General features: G+C 41.3%; 1 protein-coding gene across 3 annotated transcripts; it reads left to right on the top strand.

Moving 5' to 3' along the window:
• Positions 1-222: 222 nt before the first annotated feature.
• On the top strand, positions 223-24,701 carry ACOX1 (acyl-CoA oxidase 1). Of its 3 annotated transcripts, none has more exons than XM_055319182.1 (14): positions 223-356; positions 606-765; positions 11,668-11,828; positions 13,977-14,084; positions 15,108-15,227; positions 15,375-15,490; positions 16,075-16,244; positions 17,308-17,470; positions 17,879-18,069; positions 18,588-18,767; positions 18,902-19,007; positions 19,164-19,307; positions 19,454-19,660; positions 20,924-24,701. In XM_055319182.1, exons 1-14 carry the CDS (start codon positions 248-250, stop codon positions 20,972-20,974), a joined length of 1,986 nt encoding a protein of 661 aa, XP_055175157.1. In that variant the 5' UTR covers positions 223-247; the 3' UTR covers positions 20,975-24,701. The 3 variants fall into 3 exon arrangements, with proteins under 3 accessions (XP_055175157.1, XP_055175165.1, XP_055175173.1); XM_055319190.1 differs by lacking the exon at positions 11,668-11,828 and adding an exon at positions 4,615-4,775; XM_055319198.1 differs by lacking the exon at positions 223-356 and adding an exon at positions 4,615-4,775 and having other exon boundaries at positions 627-765.
• The last annotated feature ends 306 nt before the right edge of the window (positions 24,702-25,007 follow it).

Raw genomic sequence — 25,007 nt, 5'->3', positions numbered from 1 at the left:
GGACGAGGCCGGGGGACGCCTCAGTCCTGCGCAGGCCGCAGTCACGGCGCGCACGCCGGCGCCGCGGAGAACCAGAAGGGGCGGGGCCTCGCGGGGGGGCGGGGGCGGCCTCGCGGCGTCCGGGGCGACTCTTAGGGCCGGGCGCGCCTCGGAGCTGCGGACACCCGTCGTCGCAGCCGCCGCTGCCGCTTCGGCCTCCGCAGCCGCCTCTGCCTCTCCTCTGCCGCTGTCGCTGCGTGTCGCCACCATGAACCAAGACCTTCGCAGGGAGCGGGAAGCCGCCAGCTTCAACCCGGAGCTGCTCACGCACGTCCTGGACGGCAGCCCCGAGAACACCCGGCGCCGCCGAGAGATCGGTGAGGGCGGCGGGCCGGGCCTCCCTCCTTCCCCGAGCGCTGCTCGGGGACTCGCTGGAGGAGGAATCCGGGGTGTGTGGGGGGCGCTGTGGGGCGCAGGCCGCCCCCACTCCCAGGGCCGGCCTCTGGCGGGGCGCGGGGTGGCGTCCGTCCCGAGGCCCGCGCTCCAGAAACCCGCTGGGCTTCGGGAAGGTGTCACGGAGCCCTGAAGTCCTGTCTTCCACTTGATGCCCTCTCGCTCCCTTCCAGAGAACCTGATTCTGAATGACCCAGACTTCCAGCACGAGGACTTGAATTTCCTCACTCGCAGCCAGCGCTACGAGGTGGCCGTCAGGAAGAGTGCCAACATGGTGAAGAAAATGAGGGACTTTGGCATCGCAGACCCTGAGGAAATCATGTGGTTTAAAAAGTACGTATGCCTTCGCCGAGGTCAAGCGCCCACGTCCAAACTTTTTAATTTTAAAGATTAAAATTTTTAAATTTTAATGTAAAACGCAGCCCGTGGTGTCCCTTTTTCATCGTGCTCGGCGTTGGAAGACTCGGGCTGCTTATTTGCATCCCACTTTCAAGGTGTGTGTGCGTGCGTGTGTGTGTGTGTGTGTGTGTGTAAAACTGTGTTTGCTTATGTCTTTAAGTCCTTTAAAGGGATGACGTTTGGAGAATGCTGATGATGAAGGGAGAGGTTGCCGTTGTCCTCGCTAATCAGTACCGATTTCATTGGCCCAGGTGTCTCAATGTAGGGTGATTCTAAATTGCAAAATGACTTTGCTCTTTGTCACATGGTGGTTTGCTAAATTTAGGGGCGGAATTCGATTTTTAGCTGGAAGACCAGTATTTTGGAGCAATAAACAGGTTGTGTTTCCTTATGAAAGTGTGGCTCTTGAGTTGAAACGGATGGGCACTGTGGGGTAGATGAAGAATGTGAGCGAAACTTTAGAATGAAGTATTTGTAAGAACCCAGCATTCTCGAATCCAGTGGCAGCGTTCAATGGTTCTTGGGCATATGAGACCTGCTAAAAACATGCCTTGGTCCTAATGCTGAAAAGAGTATGTACTTTTTCCAGATCATCTGTTTTTTGTCTCTTAATTAGGAAAAAAGTAAGTACCGGGTTGTTTGTTTGTTTGTTTTGTTTCAGTTTTTTTTTTTTTTTTTTTGGCCTTTATCTGAATGAACACTAATGTGATCGGAGTACAAGATTTCTTTGGTCTGTAGCCTCTGTTATACTTCTCATTAATTCCTGGACACTTCCTTTTTTTGGGGGGGGGGTTCAACGTTTTAGGTGAATTACAGTATTTTCGTCAATAGAGATTAAATGATACGAATGGTGTGTATTCAAGAGCCAAGAAAAAGGGAACATGTTACAAGTTCTCCTTGTATGTAATGACAAAATTCTCCTTTATTCTACTGCCTGTAGTATGTTTGGTATCTTAATTATTTTCAGTCTGACCCAGTTACTACTGTTGAGGATAAAATATTCTACTCTGGCCCTTAGGACTGCCCTGAGAATTCCTTTCCCTTTTAGTCATAAAATTATATTTTACTTACTTTTGGTAGCCCAAATTAGAGTACTGACTAACTTCCAAATGTTCTTTTTCACTTTTGAAATTTATAACTCATGGCTTGGGGAATATTGAGGTGTAGAGCACCTCCTAGAAGATCGTGTTTCTGAATTATCTGAGTTGCGTTTTAGGTAAACTTCAAAAACCTAAAATTTTGTGTTTTTTTGTGTTTTGTTTTTTTTTTTGTTTTTAAGACAATCCAAAAGAAGGGTTTGTTTTGTTTTGCTTTTAAGTGGATGATGCAGTGTGTTCTAGAATTAGAGTTCATCATCAATGGTGATTCAAAAGAATGTAACCAGAGTTGAGTGAAATCACAATGAAATAGAGCAGATTCCTTTCTGTGGTTGAAGAGGAGAGGACATGAGCTATTAGTCTTTATCATTTTTTATGGTACAGACCTTGCTGTTTGGGAGATATAGAGTACAGAGTTTTAACATACCTTTTGACATCCTTCCAGTGTCTCTAGGATAGGACAGGGAGATCAACTTACATGAGAGAAAATTGATCGAGACTAATTGATATGAGACTAATGATTGAAAATTAGTCTTGGTAATTACTGAATGCCGTTGAATCCAAGCCCACCATCAATTATAACTCACACCCGAGTTTCATGTACCACTAATAAAGAAAAAGTGCTGCCAGTTAACTATGACATCCCGTTACTTGTGAAATGCACCTGACTTCTTAAAGCTAAGATGGGGGAGGGGATGTTACCAGAACTGGTGAAATATAGTAATATTTCTCTTTTGGGAGATTTTGAGCATTTACTGGGTTTATTTACAATTATTTATCTTCTCTCAAAATTCATCTATGGGAATATATTGAAGTTGATGGAATATTAGTGAAATACTTTGAGATTTCTCAACTTGAGCAGTACAAGAACTGTTCTCTCTCCAGTCCTTGGCAAAAAAACCTTGCTGTTCAGGGAATGTAAAAGTTGATTTTCTAATCTCCTGTCCTGTGATTTTTTGTCTTTTAACTATATTGTTTACTATGAAAAGCAAATTGTAAAATGTTCTTAAGAGTAATTAAAACTTCTAGTGAGGATCAGTCATGGTTTTTGTTACCCTCCTTAGGTTTTTAAAGCTGATTCCTTGAAAAGGTCTTCAGAAGGGATTAAACATAATTTAAAAACAAGCACTGAGATTTTGTTCATGAAGTAGATTTTCAGGCGTTCTCAAAAGAATCTCAGTGTGTTTATTAACATAAACATTTGACAGTCTTTGTTTTGTGTCATGAATTTTTTTCTCTCTGAGTTTCCTAGAATTACATTGTGTCAATATCATCATTTCACATAACTGTACAGCCCCCTCACTTCCCTTCTGGTGAACAGAAGTGTCTTTTGTTGCCACCATTTTTGGCACCTAAACTAGTACTTCACTTCCTCACAAACTCTTGTTAAGTTCCTTTCCTCTTTTAGGAAAATATGATTGTTAGGGAATGCTGCGGTGCTCTTGCCTTTGAGAGAATGATGTCTACATTTATCTATCTCATCAAGCTTTTGCCTCCCACTTTGGTGAGGCGGAACGTTACTTCTCTACTGTCCAGCAGCAGTAAACTCCTGGTAATCCAAGTTACTTGGAAGCTAACTTACTTCTTGTGTTCATACCCCTCTTTTTTCCTGTTGCTCTCCCAGGAGAAAGTGACATTAGATATTGGTGTAAAATTACGGAACCTTCAGGTTAAAAGGCATTTTTGATGTTCCGAGCTTGGATGCAGGCATTCCTTAGATGTTTCAGTCTGTCCCCAGCACCCCTGAAAAGTGATCTTCCAACCTAAGGGTGGTAGGATTGTTCTTAGGGCCTCCTCAACAATGAATTGGCAGCCTTCTCCCTCTTTCTTTTAATTCGTACTGTGCTCATTGGCCAGACCAAGACAGACTGGTGACACTACATCCTATTCATTCCTGGAGGAGTCGTGAAGATTACTAGGTGGTACTTGCTTTGTGTTTTTAAGCTCTTTATATAGATAGGTAGAACAAAATAGGTCCCCGTTAAGGTTTTGAACAGTGTAGCTAAAGCTGACAATTATATGTGATTTGTATCTTGACTATTTTGCAGATTGATTTATGAGAAAATAATAAAGACAATTTCATTATGATTGGAGTTCCCTTAATCTGGAGTGAATTTCAAAGGTCATCAGAGATAAATGTTTAATATTCTCACATTTCCGCTTACCCATCTGTAAACTCTGAAGACCTTTAGAGGTCTGTAGTTTGGTCCTGGAATATATATTTACAATCCTGGGTGTCTGCTTTAGTTATATAGGGAAAGATTACAAAAGCTTTGTTAAGAGCTCTACAAATAAATGTTCTATGGAGTTCCTTTTGATTTTTAAAACAAGTAAAACTTGAAAATAAAGCAAACACTCCAAAGAATCCAACCAACAGATGACACCAACAAAAACAAAAAAAAAAAAGAGAGATTTTTAGGCTAAAACTTAGAATTTGCTTCCTGAATGAAGTGTAGAATTAGAGGAATTTTGGCCCTGAAATGACTTGGGCAGGGAGGGCATAGATAGATACCACTGGATTTGGCCTTTTAGGTGGGAAAATGATATATTTTACATTTAGTTTCTTGAGAGAAGGGTTGAAATTGTCCCAGCCTCAATCCTGAGGGCCATGGTTGTCTGGCAAGAATGGATACTAGAATGCAGTTTCTAGAGTAAGGCTGAGATCCTTTTCTTTTCTCTCCTGTAGAGTTCATTTGGTCAATTTTGTGGAACCTGTGAGCCTCAATTACTCCATGTTTATTCCTACCTTGCTGAATCAGGGCACCACTGCTCAGCAAGAGAAATGGCTGCTTTCATCCAAAGGACTCCAGATAATTGGCACCTACGCCCAGACGGAAATGGGCCACGGTTAGTCCACATTTGAGGGTCAGTGGGTAACCCACCTTAGGATTTAAATTGATAAATGACTCTTGGTGTTTGGTTTTTCCTGCTGCTACATGTTGGGGATTTTGTTTTTCAGTTGTTAAACCTTAAATAAAATTCAGCTTCTCATTTTCCCATAGGTCATTTCCCCATAAACTAGTCCAAGACTCTAGCCTCAAACATCCTTCATTGTTATTTCTAAAAGTCTTTTTACCCTTGCTGCGTATAATCCCATTTTAATGGCGGTTGAGCAGTTTGGGAAGATGGGATTGAAAATGTGGCAATATTACATTGATGTCTAAGTATAAAAAAAGACTTTGTTGGAATTGCTTTGAGAGTGTTACTGCCTTAGCAATATCTGGAAGTTTCCCCTCTGCTTTAATGAAACTAAAGATGAGGGTTTTAAGGGGGGGGGGGGCAGAGAGAGCATTTAAGTGTCTTACTCTTTCTTTCGTTGCCTACTAGCAGGATTATAAGGCTGTTTGGAAAAAAATTCATGATTCTCTTCATTTAATTACAGCAGTCTTTCTGTTATACTTTTTTTCTTTACATATTTTTGGACTTTGTGTTGCCAGTCATTCTCGGTTAAATTGTTCATAGAAATGGGGCGCCTGCTGACTTAAGTTGGTTAAGCGTCCAACTTGATTATTAGCTCAGATCTTGGTCTCAGGGTCACAAGGTTGAGCGTGTTGGGCTCCATGCTGGGTGTGGTGTCTACTTTTAAAATTTTTGTTTATAAATGGCTGGCTACTTTCAAAAAGTTTTATGTTTGGTCTTAATATGAAAGAGGTTTGTTTTCATAGACAAGGCCATTGGCAGGTTTGGGGATTTTGAATTTGAGCTGCCCAGTTTCATTCCCTAATTTATCATAAGGCTTCCATCACATGAGTAAGGAGAAGAGGAAGAGATGCAAATAGCATGAAAACTTCATGTTTGTGTTTGATTTGGTGCTTTTTGATTGGTGAAGTGGTTTAAGGAGAAATGTTCTTTATCATATTCCTCATGAGAACTGCAGATTCTGGTTATGATATTGTCCTATGAATACCCTGCCAAAAACACCTGAGGCTTTAGCTTCAGGATGGCCAGTACTGAAATAAGCAGCCTGAAGAAAGGTTTCCTAAGAAAAGTAATATAACACTCATACAGGTCTCCCTGTCTGGGGGAGAAAGAGAGAGAGAAAGAGAGATGTAATCTTGAAATAGCTTTGTGGTACAGAACCCTTATTTTAAGCACGCATCATTGTGAAATTTATTTGACTTACAGTCAATGCTATTCATAGGAGGCATAGAGATGTAAATTATTCTGAGGCTAAATGGGTTTATTATGAATGTCTTACTGGCCTAACCCTTCTGTTTCTAAAAAGGACGTTATAAATACATATTTGCCCTAAATTTTGAAAGAGAGGAGGAAACGAGGACTTGAAGTTTCTGGTTTGAGGAGCCCAGAAATTGGACTGAGGTCCTATGTTTTTCTGGGTGAGTTTGCATCTGTTAGTTTTCTTGTATTTGAAGCAACTTTGTCTTAATCTCTGTATTTTAGAGAACAGAGTTGTGAGTTTAGGTCTTTTTCTCACTGGAATCTTGTCTGTTCCTGTTGATGTTTGTTGTGCTTTGTCCACTGCTGTTCTTTTCCGGGGGCACCAGTCAGTTGGTGATTAATTTGCATCCTGTGACAGTATAGCCTTGTGTAGAATACTAAGTCCTTCGACATCAAAGAGACTGGAAATAGAGCAACTTGTGCAGATGGAAGTTTGACGGTTAAATAGACTTTGGAACATCAACCAGCCAACAAGGATTATCTAAAGTGTTGTGACGGAATTGGCCGTAACTCTTTCAGCTCTAGGTAGCTGCTGAGAAGTGAAGAAGACGGTATTGCCCAGGCTCCTAACAGGACCCTGAAGAATCTTAAAATTCACTCCCCTGCATGAAGTGTCCATCATGTGTTTTCTGTCTTCCCTCCTCAGAATACTCACCTGTCTGTAGAGACACACAAAACCCGACACACTTGGTCTGTGGGTCTGTGAGCCTTCATCAAAGGCAGAGGTCTGGGCTGAGGGGTGCACCCTCTCCCGGGGGTTCTGGTGTTGAAGGGACCGTCTGTGGAATGTGGTCCAGCAAGAATCCTCCTGACCATACATTTCACCGGGTCCCAAAGCAGGTACTGTGTTCAGTCTTCACAGATAATTGATCACTTCAAGTTCTGGCTGCTTTATAGCAATTATCCTTCCCTTGTTTTCTGCTGTTTATTCAGGAAAATTGAGCTTATATAATCAACAGTTATCATCCTTAAAGATTGGTGCAATACGTCTGCACCTTCCAATACTCAAAATATGAACTAAAGCACCTCTCTTCCTTTGAAACTTGAAAAATAGGTAGTAAATGTGATTGTGTAAGTCACTAGTCTTTCTCCCCTGTATTTTCACTACCCTGTCTCCTGTCCTCTTTCTTCCAAATGAATCTCTTCCCTGTTGGACATCCTGTGAAACATGATCAGTGGGTTTGGGGGATATTCTAATAATATTCTATTATTATCAGTAACAATATAAACTTCTTTACAAAAACTATGTCCCTTGGGGTTATACTTTGAGAATATCTTTCTCAGAAGTAAATTATACAGTGAAAGGAATGAACACTTTATAGCTTTTATTGCATAGCTTAAGACTTTTCTTGAAACACAGAACAAGTTTATGGTATATTTGGTGACTTACTAGTATACTGTGTCTCCATAAGCCCCATCAATGTGATTACTTTAAATTTTTTTTGCTTCTTTAATATATATCTAAGAGTTAAAGTATTAAATTTCCAATGCCAACGAGCTTGGATATCTTGGCTTACTAATTTGTATTTCCTATGTATAAAACTTGGTTCTTCTCTGTTGATTGAATAGAATCTGTACATTGATCTTACATGATTATGTTGTGATCCTTTGGATATTTTTTCTATTGCCTTCTGTTTATTAAATGCTTTGGCCTTTTGGCTCAGGTCATGATCCCGGGGTCCTGGGATCAAGTCCAACATCAGGCTCCCCACAGAGAGCCTGCTTCCCCCTCTGCCTATGTTCTCTGCCCCTCCTCTCTCTGTCTCTTGTGAATAAAAATCTTTAAAAGACAAAAAAACTGCTTTAGTCTTATGTATTGAGTGCATCCTTCTGAGTAGGTCTACATTTTTTCCCCGTATCTTGGATTATTATTCTCTATTCTACCAATTTTTCTCTATTCTACCAATTTTTTTTAATGTTTAATGCTTTGACTTATATAGTATAGGACGATGAATGGATCTCATTCCATTTTTATGTTTATTAACTAATAGTTTTTTTTCCACTTCTTTCTGGTTCTTCTTAGAGTTTTATTAATCGTTTCAATTTATTTCTAGAACCTTAAAATACATTATATTGATTAGTCCCTTTTGTTTTTCTCCTAACATCATGAACATTGGTTCATTGTTGCTTTGTAAGCTATTTAAAAATCTGATAGGATAAGCCTGCTGTTGTTACATTTTAAGACCTACGTATTTGGTATTCTCGTGTATTTACTCTTCTAGGCAAATTCCAATCTTAATTTGTCAAATTCTAGATTATATCCTAAAAGAATTTCATATCCGTGTTACATTAAATCTTTGTATTTCTTGGGAGGTATTATCTTTATTGTTATAAAAGATTGACTTCTCGACCTGGAATTAGCAATTTATTTCCTGTTACATATATCTTCTTTTAATCCTCCTATTAGCTATGGATATTTTTTCCTAATTTAATCTTTAATATCCTGAGCTAAATTACTTAACAAATTTAAATTTTATTGGGTTTGTAAATTGCTTCTCTTTTAACTGAGGTTTCTACTTTAAGCGTCCTAATGGATAATAATGCATTCCCCCCCACTCCCGCTTATAGCCCACAGCTTTTCTAAATTCATTTATTATTGATGGCATTTTATTGTTGATTTCCTAGGATTATAATCATGCTGTCCATAAAGATGCTATTTTAAGTTCTTCCTTTCTTATGTATTATTAACGTAATCATTTTGTCCTCAGCATTGGCTGCCAGCCCTTCCAGCCCTCTGTCATGTAGAAGAAGAGACTGGGAAGGCTTTTTGGTGTTATGGTTTTAGAAGAATTAACTGTAGCGTTTCACCAAAGTAAAATGTTGGTGTTTTGTAATTTTAAAATAAGTGATTTAAAAATAACATATGGGGGATCCCTGGGTGGCTCAGGGGTTTAGCACCTGCCTTCGGCCCAGGGCATGATCCTGGAGTCCCGGGATCGAGTCCCTCATCGGGCTCCCTGCATGGGGCCTGCTTCTCCCACTGCCTTTGACTCTGCCTCTCTATCCGTCTCTCATGAATAAATAAATAAAATCTTTTAAAAAAATAAAAATAACATATGATTTCTATCATGCATAACCAACTTTTTGCAACAAATACTTGATTTAAGTAAAAAAACTATCCAGGTCACTTTCACCTTGTAATGTGTCTAAATTTCATCCACTTGTGAATAATCCTTATCTTAGTCACAAGAGACCTTTTTCTCTTAAAAACATTGTTCAGTCTCAAAATAGTTTCTGATTACAGTAGTTTACCCCTGCACTACTCAGTGTATTTTGTGGTAACCTTGGCATGTGTTATTCTGTTATGTAGCACACTGATGCAGACCCCTCCTGTGAGTCCAATGGGCTGCTTCAGAGAGGCCCTTCCCTCCCCAAGAATGGCTCTGGATTCTAGTAAGGTGAAATAGTCTTTCAGTCCCAGGCCACAGGGTTCAGTCCTGGTTCCAACAGCCTTCTCCTTTCAGATCCCAGCTGTACATTGATTTTTCTTCCTAGGCACCATTCTTTTAAAAACTGGAGACAGTGGTATTCCTGTTTGTGAGTGAAAGTACTCTCTCAGCACATGAATGTGTTTTTCTGAGGATTTTCACTTTTTTTTTTTTTTTTTTTTTTTTTTACTTTTTATTTTCAAATGGTGGTAAATTCCTAGGAAGTTGCAGAAATGGCACAAAGAGGTTCCATGGACCTTTCACCCAGTTTCCACCAGTGTTAATATCTTACGGGATTGCCATTTGCCCCTTCTAAGGATAGCTGCTCTGGTTTTGGGAAGTCTTTCTGGTGCTAAGTCCTGGTTGCACTTCTATGAGAATTTCTCCAGCCAGAAAATGTGATTAGGTAGTGGGATTCTTGTCCTTGTTCTGCCATTATCTTCTTGATCTGAAAGCACTTAACTCACCTCAGCCTGATTTCTTTGTAAAATGAGCATGTCAGTTGTACAGTCTTAATTTTTATGTAACTGAAAGCACAACCACCCAACTGGAAGACATAACTGATCAGCCCTCGCCTAAGCTGTGTGCCCTGATTATTTTCCTCCTTTCTTTTTTTTTCTTTTTTCTTTTTTTCTTTTTTCTTTTTTTAAATTTATTTATGGTAGTCACAGAGAGAGAGAGAGAGAGAGAGGCAGAGGCATAGGCAGAGGGAGAAGCAGGCTCCATGCACCGGGAGCCCAACGTGGGATTCGATCCCGGGTCTCCAGGATCGCGCCCTGGGCCAAAGGCAGGCGGCAAACCGCTGCGCCACCCAGGGATCCCTCCTCCTTACTTTCTGAACAAACTGAGAGATTTTATTTATTTGTACTTATTTATTTTTTTTTAAGATTTTATTTATTTGAGAGAGAGGGCACCAGCAAGGGGGAGGGGCAGAGGGTGAGGGAGAAGCAGAGTCTGCTGAGCCGGGAGCCTGGCAGGGGGCTCGATCCCAGGACCCTGGGATCTTGACCTGAGCCAAAGGCAGATGCTTAACTAACTGAGGTACCCAGGTGCCCCCAAACTGCGAGATTTTAAAACTGAAATGTTGTATAGGCAAATTTCTAAGATCATTAAAGAGAATGGTAAGAGCCAATATAGAGTCGATTAAGCTAGAACTAGAAGTTCAATGGGATGCTAGTAATGTGGAAAGATAATGAAAACATATCAGTTTCCTATTGGAAATAAATTCACACGGACGTCTAGGGATCTGCAAATTCTAAATGGAAAAGAATGACTTTAGAAAGTAGATTCAGGGGCACCTGGCCAGCTCAGTGGCAAATAAATAAAAGGAATCAGAATTACTAAAACTAAGATGTTTATTATCATTAGTGATAATTCCCATATAATTGGCTTGTTATGCATGAATCTGTTACGTGTAATTATTATGGTCTTTACTAGAAATTGTGTATCTTTTTTCTGAAATTATTGGGTGAGGAGCACTGTCAGTTTTTGTATTAAATTGTTTCAGTAGGGCATGGCTGGTTATTTGTGATGAATCTGAATGAAATAACCAGATTTTTCCAAAAAAGAACAGATTTATGTAAGAAATGTGGATCTATGCTAGATGTTTTATGGACAAACCGGAAGGATTCCAGCCTAGAAGCATTATTGAAATTGCATCTAGGAAAGCCTTTCATCTAGGGGAGCATATTGTCAGCCTGAGAGAATAGAGTTCTCCTGTCTGACTTCCTCAAACCAGAGTAAATCATTGTACAACTTAAATTCTCCATTCCGTACAACCTCTTCCAATTTTCTAATTTCCTTTGATTTAATTGCAAGGCTGGACTCCTCTGCCTGACTTGCATGTTGGTGCTTTGGAATTGGGTGCCAATCCTCACCAAGATTGATTCCTTGAGAGCTGAGTAGCCTAAAAAAAAAAAACTTCTCACCCACTTAAGAAAAACGAAATTTGCCAAGAGTTTATTCAAGTAATACAGAAAGGGGCAGCGCTCCCACCCATTATAAAGTCCACCCAGTTGCTTTATACTTACAGAAGATTCTTTTTCTCCTTCCCCTTACTCTGTTCACATTGGTGATTATCTCACACCTGATGACTCTTCTCTCAAATACCCATCCTTGGTGTTTCTCCGAAGTTTTGTGCACCGAGGGCGGCCTGAGCCTCTGGATCTCCACTTGGGCATGTTCTTGCCTACTTTACTTCACCAGGCAACCGCGGAGCAGCAGGAGCGCTTCTTCATGCCTGCCTGGAACTTGGAGATCATTGGCACTTATGCCCAGACAGAGATGGGCCATGGTACGGTGCATTCGGTCTACCTTCTGGGTTGGGTGGGGCCCCGCAGGCTTAGCAGATATGGAGAGCCCACCATGTGTTAGCAACAGCACATCCACATACTGTGTGTGGTCTTTCTGCAAAGGCCGGGTTCTTCACACATACAGGTCTTGGTGAAGACATTGCTTTGGTCAGTGGAAATGAAACATTAACGTTGTCACAGAGATAATGCTGATTCTCTTTCATGGTTCCCCCTGAGTAGTTCAAGAATTACAAATCAGGATTTCTTTATCATGTGGTTTTCCAAGTTCATTGGAGTTGTATAGAATTTGTGTGTGGGTAGAACCTGAACCCATCTTTTTTTCTTCGTTACTGATTACCTTTGCTACAGATACCTTAACAAACTTGCACAAATCCCAGAAGAAACCCAGATTGATAGTACAAGTGCTCTTTGACTTGCTTGAGGGAAATTAGTGGCTTATATAACCATAATATGAGCATTTCATACCTTGACCTTTTTTGTGCCTTGGTTGAATAAATTCCGTTAAGTCCTGAAGGTAGCTTGGCCAAAAATTATGAAAAATAAATTAAGCCACAGTGGCTATCCGGCAGTGTTAGCCGGTCTGAATTGGTATCTCTGTTCACTGTTCATCTCGTTCTGTCTTCTCTTTTCCTACTTGGAGGTTTCAGAAAAAGAGATCAAATGTGTATTTGCCACATTCTCATGTTCTGTGCAACTTTATCTTGATTTTATAGCTAATTTGGCTCTTGGTGCTGATATTTTACAGGATTTTCACAAGACCCAGAGTGGGGTGCTGTTTGGTTCCGTTGTGCATCTGCAAACATTTTGTCATTATCTCTTCTGTTACTCTGTTACTTTTCCTATAAAAACTTCTTTGTTGAAAATGTTTGGTTCCTGATGCTCCTCTTATAATGGAGAAGGTTGTGGATCACACGTGAAGTGACCATTTCTGTTACTCAACTTGGAAGTTTCTAAATGTTTCAAAGTTTTAAGTGTTTATGAGTCCTGGCATTATCTAAGTGTTTGGGAAAAGGTTCTCAGCATTTGCTTCAGGATAGTATTCCTAGAGGGAGTGTCACTTAGAAAATTTTTCTGTAACTTTTTCAAATAATTTTGGCACGTTTGTATTAGGATTGAAAGCATGAATCTTTGTCCATCTCCAGTAAACATATGACACTGGGAACTGAAGTTAAGGCCTGGCATTGGAAATTGCAGGGTGTAACCAGACCTTATCCTCAGACCTTTAGAAATCAAAGTCATTGTTCCAGGTCTTTTTTCCCCATAGTCGTTATATTTTTTTAAAGTCTTGTTTTCCGGGGATCCCTGGGTGGCTCAGCAGTTGAGCGCCTGCCCTCGGCCCAGGACGTGATCCTAGAGTCCCGGGATTGAGTCCCACATCGGGCTCCCTTCAGGGAGCCTGCTTCTCCCTCTGCCTGTCTCTGCCTCTCTCTCTCTCTCTCTCATGAATAAATAAAATCTTAAAAATAAATAAATAAAGTCTTGTTTTCCATTCTACCAATCACCCTGAAGTAGGTCCTTAATTTATAGGAACTTTGGCTGGAGTCTCTTATCTCTTATCTTAATCTTTGTAAGTAGAGAAGTCCGGAATGTTGAACTGGTGTGGTGGACACCATACATGAGTTGAAATTGGCATACGTAGGGATGTTAATTTAAAAGGGCAGTTAACTTCCCTGTTACATTCATATCCTATGAATCATAGGATCATATCCTATGATCTTGTGAAAATACGATTCTGAATAGCCTTTACAATTTTTTTTTGGTTGATCTAAATAGAGGTGTAGTAATTCAAGTATAGAAATAGAATATGCTTGACATTTATATTTTCACCATAATAGGAACTGTCTGGTTTAAGTACAGGAAGTTACGGAGCACCTGGATGGCTCAGCAGGTAGAGCATGTAACTCTTGATCTTGGGGTCAAGAGTTCCAGCCTCGTGTTGGGTGTAGAGTTTACTTTAAAAAAAAAAAAAGTATAGGGAATTATGTATCTTGGTTATCAACTATTTGTAGCTTATCTACCAGTGTCTTATTGTCATTAGGGTTTGTTCTCTGAGATACTAGAGCTGAAAGGACAGGGCAGGAGAATTTTACCCATATTTTATCCAATGTGAATGTAACTTCTTTCCTTAGGAACTCATCTCCGAGGTTTGGAAACCACAGCCACTTACGACCCTGAAACTCAAGAGTTCATTCTCAACAGTCCTACTGTGACCTCCATCAAGTGGTGGCCTGGTGGACGTATGTGAATTTTTTTTTTAGCACTTATTGGATGTTCATTGGAGTCATTACAAGATTGTGTTTAGAATGTAGAGCTTATATGAGAATATAATTTTGAAATAAAAACTTCTGAAGTCTTAGACTCTTCTCAGCCGTTCCCAGTCTCCTACAGTGCATGTGGAAGACCTTCCTCCATTTACAAGGCACAGAAAGGATGGCTGTCTAACTCTCTTTTCTTAATTTTTCAATCTGAACATTCCCATCATTACTACAGTTTCCTTAGTCACCATTTAAAGCAGCTTCAAAGCTGTGTTCCCTGTGTGGTTATAAGTAATTTAAATGTAAATAGCCACATGTGGCTAGTGGCCACTGTTTTGGAAAGCACTTTATTAAGAAAGAAAAAAGAAATTAAGATTCTTGTGGTTATCTGAAAAAAATTTTTATGTGACCAAATAAGAAATAAGTGGAAAAGAAAGTAGTCTTTTATTTTTTTAGTAAAGTCTTTCTAAAAATGAATTATTATCAAATCAGCAAGCTGTATACCTTAAACATACAAATATTATAGGTCAATAATATCTCAAAATTTGTATAAAAGCTTATATAAATGGGGATCCCTGGGTGGCGCAGCGGTTTGGCGCCTGCCTTTGGCCCAGGGCGCGATCCTGGAGACCCGGGATCGAATCCCACGTCGGGCTCCCGGTGCATGGAGCCTGCTTCTCCCTCTGCCTGTGTCTCTGCCTCTCTCTCTCTCTGTGTGTGACTATCATAAATAAAAAATAAAAATAAATAAAAAATAAAAAAAAAAAGCTTATATAAATGTAAAACGGAGGATTGCTTTGCCAAATCCAATAAATTTTGATGACTCTCAGCTTACGTGAATTTCTTTCTGAAAACTGGATATGGTGCTGTCATAAGCCTCTTGGCTACCCTTTATTGATGAAGGCCAGTATTTAACATACAGTTTTTCCCCATCTTTTATTTCTGTCCTTTGAAAGTATACGAGAGTTTGCTCACTTCTCTCTCCTGTTCTCTTTGATGTTACAGTTGGAAAGACTTCAAATCATGCAATAGTTCTTGCCCAGCTCATCACTAAGGGGAAATGCTATGGATTACATGCCTTCATCGTACCTATTCGTGAAATTGGGACCCATAAACCTTTGCCAGGTTAGAATTGTTTGTCTGATGTTGAGATGAAAAACCAAACTGATCACTTTCTTCTGCAAGAAGTATAGCACACGATGAAAGAGGCCAGGGCAAGCCAGGAATTGCAGAGCATAAACATCTTGTGACTTTTCCTTTCATCTGTGGTAGGTATTACCGTTGGAGATATCGGCCCCAAATTTGGCTATGATGAGATGGATAACGGCTACCTGAAGATGGACAATTATCGTATTCCCAGAGAAAACATGCTGATGAAGTATGCCCAGGTATGCCCAGACATATTGAGAGGAGCAGAGGTGTCAAACAGGGTTTTGGCAGCTCTAAATAACCACAAGGTTGGAAGGGTCTGTTCTTTTAGAAGGTAGTAACATGGGATCCCTGGGTGGCGCAGCGGTTTAGTGCCTGCCTTTGGCCCAGGGCGCGATCCTGGAGGCCCAGGATTGAATCCCACATCGGGCTCCCTGCATGGAGCCTGCTTCTCCCTCTCCCTCTCCCTCCCCCCCCCCCGTGACTATCATGAATAAATAAATCTTTAAAAAAAAAAAAAAGAAGGTAGTAACATATTTTTATTTTTGATGCTTCTTTCATTAACACCAGTGAAATCAGAAGCAGTTGGCAGATAGGAGGAATGTATTCTAGTTTGCTAAACCAGTTGGTCTCAAACTTGAGCATGTGTCAGAATCACCTGGAGGGTCACTGAAAGTAGATCAGGGTGGGGACTGAGATCTTGTATTTCAAGCAAGTTCCCAGGACATGCTGCCATCCTGGGAACCATCCTTTGAGAATCATGATCTCAGACTGCCTCTCGGGTTTCACAGAAGGAAGTATCAGTCCCGTGTTCTTTGTCCAGGTAAAGCCCGATGGGACGTACGTGAAACCCGTGAGTAACAAGCTGACCTACGGGACCATGGTGTTTGTCAGGTCCTTCCTCGTAGGAGAAGCTGCTCGATCTCTGTCCAAGGCTTGCACCATCGCCATCCGATACAGTGCTGTGAGACACCAGTCTGAAATCAAGCCAGGGTAAGGGTGGCATCTGAGATGGGCTCAGTGCTGAAGACCTACCTTTGACCCCATTCAAATATCAGAATTCCCAAATGTGATCTAGAGAATGCTCACTGCCCATTTCAAACTTAGCTAAGGTGGCAGTGTGCTGGGTCTGCTACTTAGAAACAAAACTTCCTTTTCTTAAGTAGAAAGATGAGGGTAGCCATCTTGTTTTTAACCTTCTAAGAAAAGCAATATTTCTTGAGCTCTATAAATGAAATGTTTAGAACACTAAAGGCAGGGACACCTGGGTGGCTCAGTGGTTGAGTGTCTGCCTTTGGCTCAAGTCGTGATTCCAGGGTCTTGGAATCAAGTTCTGCATCAGGCTCCTCACAGGGAGCCTGCTTCTCCCTCTGCCTGTGTCTCTGCCTCTCTCTCTCTGTGTTCTCTTATGACTAAATAAATAAAATCTTTAAAAAAACAACAACTAAAGGCAGTTTGAACATCCTTATTGCTCCTGACAACTATGAATTGAGGGTGGTGAAAGTGGCATGGAACAGGACTCCCTATTGTCCTCATAGCCATAGTTTAGTCTTACTGCCTTTCACTTGAACGGGACTCCCTGATGAGCTTTTCAACTCCTATAGAAGGGATAAAGAAATAGGTAAGACCTGACGTCTTAGATGTCAGACAGTTAACTGTGCATTGGGTCTTCTCCAAAATTATGGTTAAAATAACTTCTTCAGCCATCTAGTGTGTTAGAATTTTTTATCATTGCCTTCCTTCTGTGAAGTTAACTTTGATTTTTGTATGTTGCTAGGAGATAGTTTCCTTAGTCATGTACTGCAAAGACTAAGATAGATAGGAATTTCACAATTCAAAAATTCTGTCCAACAAGGCGATTGAGAGCATGGTTTCCTGTAGCCAGACAGCCTAGATTTCAATTAAGAATCTGCCACATATCCGCTGTGTGACCTCAGGCAGTTTCTTAATCTCTTGTTTTTCCCTCTGGGAAAGTATGTCAAAGTATTTAGACCAGAATCTAGCACATACTAAGTTTTATGTAAGCTTTTACTTTTGTTTTTTCTATATCCTTTAGTGAACCAGAGCCACAGATTTTGGATTTCCAGACCCAGCAGTATAAACTCTTCCCACTCTTGGCCACGGCCTATGCCTTCCAGTTTGTAGGTGCGTACATGAAGGAAACCTACCACCGGATTAATGAGGACATTGGCCACGGGGATCTGAGTGAACTGCCTGAGGTATGTCTACTCATTGGTTTGTGGGCACCCTTCTGTTTGATATTTGCTGTTGGATAATATCCAGAGAAAACGAAACGTTGGAATTTCTTGAGAAGAGTCCATGTGTTCTCAAAAGAAACAGCCATTTGTTTAACTGGAAGTGGATCAGATATGAAGATATGTGGGATTTGTTTTAAATTTCGAAGCATAGTACCGTTGGACGTTTGCTTATCAACAGAACATAAGTGGCGACTCTTTTGCCAAATGGAACAGTTTGGAAGGGAGGTCAGAACAGTATTAACTCAGGCCATTGAGATGACTGAGTTTCAGTTTGCACACATGGCAAGTGATGTCGAGAGTGACCGGCACGGTTAGGTGAGGAAGACAGCTGTTTGTGGCAGCTCTGACAGCCTGAGCTTTCCCCTCCAGCTCCATGCCCTCACTGCTGGGCTGAAGGCTTTCACCTCTTGGACAACAAATGCTGCTATCGAAGCTTGCCGGATGGCTTGTGGCGGGCATGGCTACTCTCACTGCAGTGGCCTTCCAAATATCTATGTCACTTTTACCCCCACCTGCACCTTTGAAGGAGAGAACACTGTCATGATGCTGCAGACGGCTAGGTAAGAATCTGATCCGTGCTGTTATCGGTTGTAAAAACATTTGAGGGGCGCCTGGGTGGCTCAGTCAGTTAAGCATCTGACTCTTGGTTTTGGCTCAGATCGTGACCTCAGGGTTCTGGGATCAAGCCCTGAATCAGGCTCCCCACCCAGTGTGGAGTCTGTTTGGGAGTCTCTCTCCCCCCTCTCTCTCTGCCCCCTACCCCCCCCCCCCCCCCGGATGCATGCATGTGTGTGCGCTGGCTTGCTCTCTCTCTCTCTCTCTCTCTCTCTCTCTGTCAATGTTTGATGGGGTTTTTATTTGTTTTTGTTTTTTAATGTTCCTGTTCCTATGTTTGCTCTTCATGTTACATTTGTTCCTGAGAGATGTAGTTTTGCCTCCCATCCTTACCCATCGATTTTATCTTGTGGTCAGCAGAGCAATTACAAAGCACCTTTCACATTGCTTAAAGTCCTTGGAAGAGTTTCTCTGTTTTATGAGAAGCGTAGTCACCAAAAGCATGTGTACTGGTGATTTTTAGGTTCCTGATGAAAAGTTATGACCAGGTGCACTCAGGGAAGTTGGTGTGTGGCATGGTGTCCTACTTGAATGACCTGCCCACTCAACGCATCCAGCCACAGCAGGTGGCAGTGTGGCCGACTGTGGTGGACATCGACAGCCCTGACAGTCTCACAGAAGCATATAAACTTCGAGCAGCCAGGTGAGGCCACCCTGGAGAGCTGGGACCCGGCAGCTGGGGGCCTCTGGGAGACTGGGACCCTGATAGAAGAGCGGGAGGCCTGAGCACTGCTCAGTGTTTCCTGCAAACTCCAGTTTTCTTTGATTTCTTGACAGATTAGTAGAAATTGCTGCAAAAAACCTTCAAAATGAAGTGATTCGCAGAGAAAGCAAGGAGGTAGCCTGGAACCTCACTTCTGTTGACCTTGTTCGAGCAAGCGAGGTCCGTGATAGCCCACTCACCCTCTCTCGCCTTCCCCCTCTCTGGCTCCATCCTTCACCCTGGCCCCAAACCCATTTTCTTACTACAGAAACCCTTATTGCTGGGCGGTGCATCTTTTCAAAGGTTCTCTCACTCTACTGTTTCCTTTTTATCTAGGCACATTGCCACTATGTGGTAGTTAAGCTCTTTTCAGAAAAACTCCTCCAAATTCAAGATAAATCCATCCACACTGTCCTAAGGAATTTATGTCTCTTGTATTGTCTGTATGGAATCAGTCAGAAGGCAGGGGATTTTCTTCAGGTGAGTACTTTCTGAATTCAGGTCCTTTTTTTGTGGTAGAAAAGCCATCAAAAGCCATTGTCTACACGGTATTTGTGTGCACGCACATCTTTCTACATGTCCTTCTGTATGTACGCATGTACGTTTGCTTGTTTTATCTCTTCTAGGGAAGCATCATGACGGAATCCCAAATTACCCAAGTAAATCAGCGCATAAAGGAGTTGCTGACTGCAGTTCGCCCAGATGCTGTTGCTTTGGTTGATGCATTTGATTTTAAGGATGTGACACTCGGCTCTGTGCTTGGCCGGTATGATGGGAATGTGTACGAACATTTGTTTGAGTGGGCCAAGAAGTCTCCACTGAACAAAGCAGAGGTACAAAAAAATTGTGTCTTTCCACCTTTTGAAATTCTTCACTTAAATATTAAGGCAGGAAGGATCTCAGAGTTGACTCCTCTGAGAAAGCTTTGGAACCTCTTGTGGCTTTTTCGGACACTTTATTTGAGTAACAGATTCAGAAGGGAGCTGGGTTGTTCCCACAGTACACAGGTCTTTCATTTCCTTGACCATTTGATAACTGTTGGACATGTTCACACATATATAAAACTAGAATACTGTAATACACCCCTTTCTCACACTTCAGTGACCACCCGTCTACTCATGGCCATTGTGTTTCATCTGAACACCCCGTACCACCACCACCCCCCACTGTCGTGCTGGGGATCATTGTAAAACAAATCTAAGATACCAGATGACTTTATCCATAGGCATTTCAGTATGTATCTCTAAAAGATAAGAACTTGGGATCCCTGTGTGGCGCAGCGGTTTGGCGCCTGCCTTTGGCCCAGGGCGCGATCCTGGAGACCCGGGATCGAATCCCACGTCGGGCTCCCGGTGCATGGAGCCTGCTTCTCCCTCTGCCTGTGTCTCTGCCTCTCTCTCTCTCTCTCTGTGACTATCGTAAATAAATAAATAAAAAACCTTTAAAAAAAAAAAAAATAAAAAAAATAAAAGATAAGAACTTTTTGAAAACACGACCACGGTGTCCTTACCTCACCTAAACAAATGAAAAATAATATCGTGAACTACCCGGTGTCCAGATTCCCCAATTGACTCCATTTTATTTTTTGCCCCTTCAGTTTTTTGAATCACGATCCAAATAAGGTCCCGGTACCTTCTTGGTTAACAGTATGCTAGTTTATGGGCCCCTCAGTGGTTGAGTGTCTGCCTTTGGCTCAGGTTGTGATCCTGGGGTCCTGGGATCAAGTCCTTCATCAGTCTCCCTGCAGGGAGTCCACTTCTCCCTCTGCCTCTGTCTCTGCCTCTCTCTCTGTGTCTCTCATAAATAAATAAATAAAATCTTAAAAAATATATATGCTGGAATCCCTGGGTGGCGCAGCGGTTTGGCGCCTGCCTTTGGCCCAGGGCGCGATCCTGGAGACCCGGGATCGAATCCCACGTCGGGCTCCCGGTGCATGGAGCCTGTTTCTTCCTCTGCCTGTATCTCTGCCTCTCTCTCTCTCTCTCTGTGTGACTATCATAAATAAATAAAAATTTAAAAAAATATATATATATATATATGCTAGTTTACACTGCAGGCTCCTCATTAATAATTCTTTCTCTCTCTCTTGCCTGCAGGTCCATGAATCTTATTACAAGCACCTAAAGCCACTGCAGTCCAAGCTCTGAAGAGTCATGGTGACAAGTTTCATTTGCTCCAGAAACAGCTGGAGCCCCTTACACTTGCCACACAAATCTGCTTGGAATCTTTACCAAACTCAGAAAGCTATAGAGCAAATGATAAATTGAGCCCTTTCCTCTTTTTATAAATGAAGACAAAAATGAACAGATTTCAGAGATTAAATGAAAAAAAAACAGATGTGTTTTAAGTGCAATTAACACTGCAAGAGACCTGTCAAGCATCAGAAAGAGCTTTAAGAAATGCAGCATGACTTCCATTTGTAGTGCTGCTGATCCCAGTAGGCCATGACTTTTGATAATTCGTAGAATTTAACTACTGAGTAGTTAATTATTTTCACTTAATTGCTAATCACTGGATCTATAAGTGTTTTTAAGCAAAGGTATTTTTTAAGTGGGGTAGAGCCCTTCCCACCTTTTCTCCTCAATGTTCTACCGCTCCTGCCATGGGCCCTGGCTAAGAAGCAGGACTGAAGAGAAGGGATTTGGGAAAATAGACTAATAAGGAAACCTAGTGTGAGTGAATCTGTGCCTGAACCATTGACACGACTTCCACCTGCTTGCCCCTCTTTGCCAACCTGTTTCCACCTAACTATTCACTGTAGCATCTTTTCAGCATGGGTCTAGCATAGGATCACTGTCCCGAGTAATTAGGAATTAATCTTCCACTCGAGGGAACTTGAGGGAGCCCTAAATCGGCGGTGCAGTAGCACAACAGATCACTTTGTTCCAAACTTCTTGGGAAGGGGCAAGAAGCAAAATTATTTCCGCATTTGACTTTTGGCAACTGATGGCTCCTCCATCAGTGGTGATTCTTCTCCCTCCCCCTTTCCCTGTCCTGAAAGAGATGCTAAGAAAGGAGAAGAAAGGGTCACAGTTCCTTCACAGTAGAATGAATATAGGGAGAGCTCTCTTAGTGCAGTTACTATGACTGTGGGATGTCCATATCAACTGGATATCCTGGAACAATCCAGATTTTCTGTATTCTGTCATTTGGCATAAGCCATTACAGTGCTTGGAGGTCACAGTGTCTGGCAGTACAAAGATAGAAGCATTCCTCTGGCCACCTCTTCTGCCCAGGAATACTACAGAAAACTCCTTTGACAAACCAGGTCTTCTGATTTTTGGATATAAATCATCGAATCAATGTAATCATCAAAACTATGGCTAATGGATAAATGCAAGTTCCACAGAATCTCTTTCTTACTGTACATCGGCTTTATTTTTCAGTTTGTTTCCAGGAGCTTGATCTGAACTGACATTATCCTTTGAGCTGAAATCTAATTTACACAATCATTTACACTTAAAAGGTTAAACATGGACTACTTAATGAAGTTTTTTCTTAAGATTGATGTAAAAACATTACTTGACTTTTTTCTTTTTTAAACCTGTTAACTTTGTGACATTTGCCTCGTAAAACCAGTTCTAGAATCAGTCTTGAGAATGTAGTAAAATTCAGGGGAAATTTCATTTCTACCTTGGGACCTGATAAAATCTATCCCAGAGGAACCAGTAATAGGAGATTTTGATGGCCTGCAGAAATACTATCTGTTGACAAACCTTAATCTCCACTGAGAGAGTTGACTGGGAATTGTTTTAAGATTGAAGTAATAAGCATTCTGTTCATTTCTTTGGGATATATCTTGATGATAGTTCAGATTCTTGGAAGTAATGGAGAGGAAATTGCTTAATAATTGACGTGTTATATGTAGAATTGCTTCAAAATTAGTGAATTAGTTTATTCACAGATTAACATCTGTAGTTGAGATCTGAGAGTGTTTGAACTAACCACCCACCTAATCCAGCTGCATGGATCTGGGATCTATCTAGGCAGGTTTGAGTAAGTTGTAGGCACTACAGAGCCACCTTCCATCCAGCACTTTGAGTTTTATTTAAAAGTGAAATCTGATACTTGATACTAGTTTTAATTAACCTTGGAATTTTTGTCTTGTACTTTATTCACTGTAACCTAAGAATATAGTAAAACCTCCCTAATTTGTACAATTGTGAGGGAAAGAGAATGCCACATGATTAAACAAGTTCAAGTTATGAGGAATTTTAAGGTACAGATTTATGAGGTTATTGGGTGGAGGTGACACAAAAAACAAAGCGTGCTCTCACCAGCGCGGGAGTGCGTACCTGGTGGCAGCTCTGCAGCTCTTAAAGGAAGCAGCAGATCCAGTTTGCTCTCCCAAAGAAGCCAGGTCTCTGCTACAGATAAGCTTGGTTCTTTTGTGAGCCATTCTCACAAAAAGTACAAAATTTCAACCTACTCCTCTAAAACGATAAATGCTAAGATAATTGATGAGATTTTTTTCTATTAGATATTGACAGAAGCCTTTTAAAAAAATAGTATGAACAGAACTCAAAATTGGAATTTTGAAGTTTAACAGGATTTTGCTTTGTGTTGGATGAAGGTTAATTCCTTCTGAAGTGTTTGGAACTCTACTTTGTGCTCTACTAGATATATTCTGAGGAGTATTTCAGTGTTTGGACATTAGTGGCTTCAAAGCACAGTTGGTTCCAAATTTGGCCTCTGGGGCTTTTCATGTTCTTAAGAACATAGCAGTGCTAAACATCAGCTTATCTTCAGAACATTGGCTTAATTGCAACATTAACTATATTCACATGCTTTCCGAGGACCCCCTGCCTGTAATTTTAGATTTTATATACCTGGAGGCATTTTATATTTCCTAAACATGCTAGATCGTAATTTTTGGGTTTTCTTCAGTGCAGGACTTTGGCTGGGGAAATATGACCCATTCAAATTCATGAGGAACAGAAATTGTTTAGGTGGTTGAGGCTCACAGTCCTTCCCGACCCTTTCTGAGCCCTTTCCATCCATCATATTAGGAAGGAAAAGATTAGGTGCCGGTGTGCACACCTGCTAATCTTTATAAATGTAGTAAGTATGCCTGGGGTCATAGGCTGCCTTCAAGCAGTACCAGGAAATGAATTCTTCTGAGACCAAGAGTCTTTTGTCGATTCTCCTTACTTGGATAAAAATTTTGATCATTTTCATGAAATATTGCAGAAGTCATTGCAGCTAAGTATTTACTACTCCATTCTTGGAGGAGTCAACCAAGTCACACTGTAAATGGCTAAAATGATTTTTTTATCTTAAAATATCAGTAAACTTGCTTTTAACTATGTACACTAAATTCTATTACTGTGCTCCATGATCCTAAACATAGAGACATGTTACCAGGTGTTAGCTGTTGCAGACCTGCAAATTGCTAGATTCCAGGGTGTTTTTTGATTTTTATTTTGCTTTAAATTTGAGCCATTGATTATCTTAGGAAGATCACGAAAAATTGGGAGTGATTTTAAGAATTCTGAACCAAAATAGGTTGTTTTGCCACAATACTGTTGACTATGTCATAGTTTAGGTAGCAAACATCTTCCACGTGTTCAGACAGCTGACTACTTTGTAAACACCCTTTGCTGTGGATTCAAGGAAATTGTATTCTTCGGAGTGTATAATTACTTGCTTTTTCCCTTTTAATGTTAGGGTTTGCGTTCTGTTCCTACCTGACAAGTTGCATTAAGCATGTATTGTTACCCATCCCTGGCTGGACCTGTCAGTGGAGGTGCACGGGCCCAGAACTTGGCTGGTCCCTACTTGGCTTGGGCTGCGGGTAAGCCAAACCACTACCCTCCTTTTCCCTTGTAAAACTGAAAGAAAAAAAAAATCCTTAATAAAACCTTGTAATTAACACACAGCGCGTTGGGTGCCTTTATTGGGTGTCAGTGTTGGGTTATGTTTTGGCTCTGCAACTTTTTCACAACTGAGCCTATAGGTCACAGCTACCTCCCTAAACTTTGGGATGTGGGACCCATGCATAATTGTTCGTTAGTTTCACTCGTCAATTTCCCAATCTTCATACATTTCTCATGCCCTCCACCCGGCCACGAGTCAGCTCTCAGAGGAGGTCCTGGAACACAGGTCCCCAGCAATCCCCCGAGAGGAGTAAGCCGGACAACTTGGGAGTCGGATACCCTCCTTCCCAAGCGGCGTAGCGGC

Source organism: Nyctereutes procyonoides, unplaced genomic scaffold (assembly GCF_905146905.1).
Source record: "Nyctereutes procyonoides isolate TBG_1078 unplaced genomic scaffold, NYPRO_anot_genome, whole genome shotgun sequence".
In the NCBI taxonomy this organism is placed as follows: Eukaryota; Metazoa; Chordata; class Mammalia; order Carnivora; family Canidae; genus Nyctereutes; species Nyctereutes procyonoides.
Note: the sequence above shows the minus strand (reverse complement) of the source record. Positions and strands in the feature narration are given on the sequence as shown.

What these genes read in the sequence shown, in the direction of transcription:
- ACOX1 (XM_055319182.1), top strand. Translation starts at nt 248, where the DNA reads ATGAACCAAGACCTTCGCAGGGAGCGGGAAGCCGCCAGCTTCAACCCG. An exon ending in GAAATCATGTGGTTTAAAAA is followed by an intron (nt 766 to 11,667) that starts GTACGTATGCCT and finishes GTTTCTCCGAAG; the next exon opens with TTTTGTGCACCGAGGGCGGC. An exon ending in CCAGACAGAGATGGGCCATG is followed by an intron (nt 11,829 to 13,976) that starts GTACGGTGCATT and finishes TTCTTTCCTTAG; the next exon opens with GAACTCATCTCCGAGGTTTG.